At 36.3% G+C, this 7,283-nt stretch overlaps 1 protein-coding gene across 6 annotated transcripts in view; it reads left to right on the plus strand.

Moving 5' to 3' along the window:
- ZNF280C (zinc finger protein 280C) overlaps positions 1-4,300 on the plus strand; it is a 63,743-nt gene extending 59,443 nt beyond the window's left edge. For 5 of the 6 annotated variants that reach the window (XM_037731033.1, XM_017507511.2, XM_017507513.2 and 2 more), the window contains 3 exons: positions 1,645-1,763; positions 1,907-1,943; positions 2,051-4,300. In XM_037731033.1, coding sequence (XP_037586961.1) covers positions 1,645-1,763; positions 1,907-1,943; positions 2,051-2,066 — 172 coding nt within the window. In that variant the 3' untranslated portion in view covers positions 2,067-4,300. The remainder of the gene's footprint in view (positions 1-1,644; positions 1,764-1,906; positions 1,944-2,050) is intronic. The other variant, XM_017507510.2, reaches the window with a different exon arrangement.
- Positions 4,301-7,283: the final 2,983 nt, after the last annotated feature.

Genomic DNA, 7,283 nt, shown 5'->3' on the forward strand with positions numbered 1-7,283 from the left:
AAAAAAAAAAAAAAAAAAAAAAGATCAGTTTGGGGAGATAGTTTTGATCTATTTCAAGATTGTGGAATCCTTGAAAACAAGGCCAGGGAGTTTGGGCTTAATTTTCATTTGGAAGACATTGGGGAAGCCATTGATGTTTTGAGTAGAGTCAAGGGTGCTGAAAGAAGATCACTTTGGAAGGGTATACAGGATGAGTTGTAGCTGCATGAGACACACAGCCTGGTTAAGGCTATTGTAGTGGTTAAGATTTGTTTAATAATGCCCTGGGCTAAGGTGGTGGGCTGGTGTCACATCGTGTTTAAGAGCATGGGCTTCGGAATCAAAGGACTCCATTTCCAACCTGATCCTGGCCTCAGTAGATTACTGAAACTAATCCTGTCCTCTATAAAAAAGTAATTATAGCACCTATCTCTTTGGGTTGCCATAAGATGTAGATCAGACAGTATGTCTAAAACCCTCAGACTGGCATAGAGTAAGTGCTCAATAAATTGTTAATAACATAAAACGTTTGAAATATTGAATGTTTTACGTAAGAAGAGAGTAAGATATAACTACAAATTTGAGCCTCAATATTAGGGAAATGGCATCATAAGAGAGACTTTCCCCCTGAATTTCATGGGGAGAGCATATGATTCCAGTTTTATGAAGAGAATTTTAGATGTGCAGGAGTTCTGGCTAGGTGTAAATACACAACAGGTTGTTAAAACTAGAGAAGCCAATCTGAGGTATGCTGCTGGTTTCCTACACAGGTGAAATATTTGATGAACTTCAAGCATATATGTCTCCTTTGTTAATAAACTGATAATAATAATTACATTACATGATTTTAAAGGCTTCACATTTCTTTTCTAATTTTATCCTCATTTGACTAAGATACTAGAGTGCAGAGTCCACAGACTGTACATTTTTTATTCACTATTGTATCCATAATACCTAGTAGTACAGTGTGGGTGAAGAAGGTTCTCAGCAAATATATATTTATATATTTGAGTGAATGAATATTACATCCTTCCTTTGCAAGTAGTAACTTGTACACATTACTTAAGTTGTTAAGGAAGACTGGGGCTGAGTCTCTTGATGCCTAGCTTTTAGCAACAAGTTGAGAAGTGACAATTTATAAAGCACTAAATATTAGCATAATTTGGATTTGGATGTGCCATTTTCTTTTCTTTTTATTTTATTTATTTTTTGAGATGAAGTTTCACTCTGTCGCCCAGACTGGAGTGCAGTGGCACAGTCTCGGCTCACTGCAACCTCCACCTCCTGGATTCTAGCATTTTTCTGTCTCAGCCTCCTGAGTAGCTGGGACCACAGGCACATGCCATTGATGCCTGACTAATTTTTGTATTTTTAGTAGAGATGGGGTTTCACCATATTGGTCTCGAACTCCTGAACTCAGGTGATCCACCCACCTTGGCCTCCCAAAGTGCTGGGATTACAGGCGTGAGCTACCACACCCAGCCAACGATGCCATTTTCTAGAGAACCATTTTAGATATATCACGTTTATATGATAAACAAAATTGGAAAATGATTGTTGTGGTGACTAAAGTATAAATCAAGTAAATGCATGGAAAAATAATTATTGAGCTCATGTGGATTTCTGTAAATGATAATCTTTCTTACTGTCTCCTTTTTTTCATAGTGGCATTACTCTAGTGTGCCTTAAATGTGATTTCCTAGCTGATTCTTCTGGCTTAGATCGTATGGCTAAACACTTAAGTCAACGTAAAACTCATACTTGCCAAGTTATAATAGAGAATGGTACGTATATGTAATTGTGTTACTTTGAGTTTATGATACTTATTTCAGTATTTTTTATCGGACATCATATGGACCCATGTATTAAATTGATTATGTCACTCGTCATATATGCTATTTTAAATGTAAAACTCTTTTAATTTCAGTTTCCAAAAGTACCTCAACTTCTGAACCTACTTCTGAGTAAGTTTAATTTTCCTTCAGTGCATTTTGCTTTGATGGACTTTAGCAGTGTTACATTTTTTATTGTATCATTAATAGAAATGAAAAATATTAATTTTTTTTTTAAGCTGCCCATTGAAATAGATTCCTGCTCTATGGAGTTCGTGCAACCTGACGCAAGACAAGTTGGAATTTCCTAAGTTCAAAGTTCTGAAGTGTTTTCTCATACAACAGCAGTTAAACAGCCAAGTTCATAACACTAGCTCTCGTTATTCAGATCTTTTCAGCTTTCAGATGGCACTAGACTTATTCCGCCTTATCTTTGTGTCAGGTTAACAGATCTTAACATGTTTTTTTCTCTAGTTGGTTCTCTGCAAAAAATACCTTTTGTTTTTCTCTGCCTTGCCTTCAGAATATTACATTCCAGATAATACAACTGTTCATCTTTTTCTGTCTGTTTTTTCTGCTTTCTTAATTTAAGTCTTACATGTTTAGGTCAGATAGCCAATTTTTCTTCATTCCTTGTTCATTACTTTTCTATTTTTCATATTTTCAAATGAAGAAGCAACACATAAGTTTCAAAAAAATGTCCAGGGGGCTCCTGGACAGTGTCCCCTTTTGATGGACACAACTGATACCTGTTGTCGTTTTCCAAGAAATGTGAATTGTTTGACTGTGAGACCTCCTCTAGTTTGTGGCCTTAAGAAATCAGGTCTTGGGGAGAGTCCCTTCCTACCTGACTGACCTCCCATAAGGCTGATGCTGATTTGGCCAGAGATGACTTCAAGACCCACCAAATAGAGCACAACTTCCCACTGAGGGCGTTGGCTTTTGATCTTAAGCTTATGGGTCAGTTCTAACCAAGAAAAGTCTATGAGATCACTGCTTCAACATGCAGGTTGAAGTTTAACCAGTTTGGCTGCTGTTCTCTAATGTTCCTCTAACAGGCATGCAGTACAAGGAATATAAAAATTCTGGTTGTATTGGGAACCAAGGTTACTTTCTTGTTCTTGGTAAAACAAAATTCCTACAATTACAGTTCCCAAAGTCACAGTTGTTTATGTTATCATTTAAAGTTTTATCCAGTATTAATTATATTAATTTTCAGCAATACTAATTCGCATTTTTAAACATTTTTAAAATTTTATTTTGTTTTATTTTGGTAGGTTGGTTTTATCTTATTCTTAGATTAGTGCTTCAACATCCAGGTTGACATTTAACCAGTTTGGCTGCTGCTCTTTAATATTCCTCTAGCAGGCATGCAGTCCAAGGAATATAAAATTTCTGATTGTATTGGGAACCTAGGCTACTTTCTTATTCTTGGAAAAACAAAATTTCTACAATTACAGTTCCCAAAGTCAGTTATTCATGTTTTCATTTAAAGTGTTATCCAGTATTAATGAATTTTCAGCAATAGCGATGTTCACATTTTTAAAAAACATTTTTTAAATTTCATTTGATTTTGGTAGCTTGGTTTTTTCTTGTTCTTAGATAAGTGCTTCAACATCCAGGTTGATGGTTTACCATTTTGGCCGCTGCTCTTTAATCTTCCTCTAGCAGGCATGCAGTCCAATGAATATAAAAATTCTGATTGTATTGGGAACCCAGGTTACTTTCTTGTTCTTAGAAAAACAAAATTTCTACAATTACAGTTCCCAAAGTCAGTTATTTCATGTTTTCATTTAAATTTTTATCCAGTATTCTAGGAATTTTCAGCAATACTGATATTCACATTTTTAAACATTTTTTAAATTTTATTTTATTTTGGTAGCTTGATTTTATATTTTTCTTAATCAGATTTATTTTACTGTTTTACTTTTCTGTCACCTACTTGTCCCAGATTCATGAAATTTACTGATGTCCATTTTATGTCTACTTTTTATCTCTTCTCTTTGTGTTTGTTCTTGTTACAAACTCCAAGTCATTTCTTAGAATTGTCTATAAATTTCATGTAGCTACTTATTAGTAGCTTCTTAATTTGGTACTTGTTCAGACCACTAGACATTATTACATGCTCTATCATTAACATTAACTTAGGGATTGTGATTTCAAAGATAAAGATTTGGCAAAACTCTTCTTACAGATCTTAAAAGAAGTTTTAAAGTTATGTTTCCATACATCTAATACATAATATCTTCTTAGCCATTAATGTAATTTCTCTGGATAAAGATAATATATTCAAAAAATATTGAGACCAAAAAATGCACTTGTTTCTTGCCCATATATATAGAGATGTATATATTTTTTAATTTGGTGTTTGTTTATTTTGGTTACATTGAATATAGATTTGCTGAACAGTTTTGATGTTATTTTTTTAATAAAATTTGTATTGTGAAAGTGCCTTGGAAATTATTTTCTAAAAACTTCATATAAAAGCTGTAGGTTGTATCATACAACTATAGGAGCATTACTTTACTCCTATTTCCAGGGAGCCTGATTGCTTGACTGACAGACCGAAAGCTTTATCTACTGAGCACATCTTGCACTTTTTCTTCCAGCACAGTTAAAAGCAAACTATTTATACTTTACTAATTCCTTGAGCAACTAGCAAAATACCCTCTGTGATCTTAATAATCATGAAGGAAGGTGGGCAGGTTCTGAAGTCGTTTGACTCAATATGGGTATTTTTTTTTAACTCTAAAATTAGAACTGGACCAGGTACAGTGGCTCATGTCAGTAATCCCAATACTTTGAAAGGCTGAGGAAGGAGCCAGGAGTTTAAGACCAGCCTGGGCAACACAGCAACACTCTGTCTTGACCACCAAAAAAAATATAATTAGTTGGGTGTAGTGGCATATGCCTGTAGTCCTGGCTACTCAGGCTGAGGGAGCAGGATAACTTGAACCCAGGAGTTTGAGGCTGCAGTGAGCTGTGATCGTGCCACTGTATTCCAGCCTAAGCCACAGAGCAAGACTGTTTTTTGTTTTTTTTTTTAAGAGGAGCTTTTTAAAAATCAAAATTGCTTTAATATACTTTGAAACACTGAAAGTGTCAGTGGCCACTGCTATGTAGTATACTCCTTGCAATTCATAATCAGGAGTTAAATCCATTAATTTTAATTTTTCAAACAGATTTCTGCTGTAAATGCTTTTCCAAAATCTCCAAAAGTGGCTTATGTCGTAGTCGTGGACTTGGTAATACTCTGTTCTTTCTTTCCATACCTGTCTCTAGGATGTTTTATCAAACACTATTTTTCTACCTGTTTGTTTTTTTTCTTAACTTTTTTATTGTGGTAAAATATAGCATAAAATTTGCCATTTAAATCATTTTCAAGTGTATAATTCAGCAGCATTAATGACACTCAACTTTTGTTTAAAGTTTTAAACTTTTTCCCTGGAATAGCAGCTTCTTTGCATTTTTAGCATCGGTCCTCTTTTTATTTACAGATATTTTCTGTGTCTCTTTCACAGTTCAAAAATATGAAAAGCCACATTCTTGCTATGGCAGTATTTTAGGTAGAGGTACAGCTTTGGGTTCTTCCATAGGGTTATATTTCTTATGCTATGTATCAGCTTATTTTTCTTAAAGTATAATATTCTGAAAGTTATGTGTCCCCTAGCATCACTTTTTTTAACTTTGTTTAAATAAAACGATTCATGCAGTCAGTACTAAGCTTACTTATTATAAGCAGTTGAGTTTTAATAAGTGTTAGTGGGTTTTAGCTTGACAATCTGATCCCTCTTTACCTTCACACTGTTACAGTTCTTTCACCTGTTTCAGAAATAGCCATCTCATGCATACATCCTTTTTTGTTTTCAAATAAATAAAAGGTATGATTGGCTCAATTTCAGTCCATCAGTATTATTATTTTTTAAAAACCACTAAATGGCAAAGACTTGGATTCTTGCCCTTTCTGTCACACTTTGGCAAAACACCTCTTTCAGCCTTTTATTTGTTCAGTAAATATTACCTACTATGTGCCTGGCACTGTTCTAGTTGTTGGAAATACAAACTGAAATCTGCCTTCACGGGACTTATATTTCAGTGGTGGGAGACAGACAATAGAAAACAAACAAAATCGTGTAGTGTGTTAATGGTGATGAAGACTATGGAGAAGAATAAAATAGGGAAGGAAGATAGCAACATACAGGTTGGGGGTTGGGAGGTTGGCATTTTAAATTTGATGGTCAAGTTTGGGCCTCCTTGAGAAGATGGCATTTGAATAAAGACCTGAAGAAGGTGAGGAAGTCAACCGCCTGGGTATCTGTCAGAGGAGCTAAAGCCCTGAAGCAGAAATTGGAACCCTCCTGTATTGCTGGTGGCATTGTAAAATGGTTCAACCACTATGAAAAACAGTTTGGCAATTCCTTAGAAAGGTAAGTATAGAATTATCATATGACCCAGCAATTCCACTCCTAGATACATACTCGACAGAATCCAAAGCAGAGACTCGGATACTTATACATGCATTTTCATAGCAGCGCTATTCACAATAGCCAACATGGAAATTGCCTAAATGTCACACACACATAAAGGGATAAATTTATGGTGTGTCGCCTGGTGCAGTGGCCATGCCTGTAATTTCAGCATTTTGGGAGGCCAAGCTGGGTGGATCACCTGAGGCCAATAGTTAGAGACCATTCTGGGTAATGTGGCAAAACCCTGTCACTACTAAAAATACAAAAATTAGCTGGGTGTGCTGGTGTGCACCTGTAGTCCCAGCTACTGGGGAGGCTGAAGCACAACAATCATTTGAACCCAGGAGGCAGAGGTTGCAGTGACCTGAGATGGTGCCACTGCACTCCAGCCTCAGTGACAAAGTGAGACTGTCAAAAAAAAAAAATGTGATATGTCCATACAATGGAATGTTTTTCAGCCACTGAAAGGAATAAAGTACTGATACTACAACATGTATGGACCTCTTAAACATTATGTTAAGAAATCAGTCACAAAAGGTCATATGTTGTATGATTCCATTTATATGAAATATCCACGCAGGAACAGAAAACCAGATACCACATGTTCTCACTTAGTGGGAGCTAAAAATGAGAACTCATGAACATACAGAAGGGAACAACAGACACTGTTGAAGGTGTTCATGAACCACTTGTAACGAGCAACATGTAACTGGAGGCTGGCAATTATCATTTTCATGCTGGGTGTGGCAGCTCATGCCTGTAATCCCAGCAGTTTGGGTGGCTGAGGTGGGTGGATCACGTGGCCAGGAGTTTGAGACCAGCCTGGCCAATGTACTAAAAAATACAACAGTTCACCGAGTGTGGTGGTGGACGCTTGTAATCCCAGTTACTCAGGAGCGTGAGGCAGGAGAATCACTTGAGCCCGGGAGGTGGAGGTTGCAGTGAGCCGAGATTGCACCACTGCACTCCAGCCTGGGTGACAGAGCCAGACTCTGTCTCAAAA

The sequence above is a fragment of the Cebus imitator genome, unplaced genomic scaffold, assembly GCF_001604975.1.
Source record: "Cebus imitator isolate Cc_AM_T3 unplaced genomic scaffold, Cebus_imitator-1.0 Scaffold376, whole genome shotgun sequence".
Lineage (NCBI taxonomy): Eukaryota > Metazoa > Chordata > Mammalia > Primates > Cebidae > Cebus > Cebus imitator.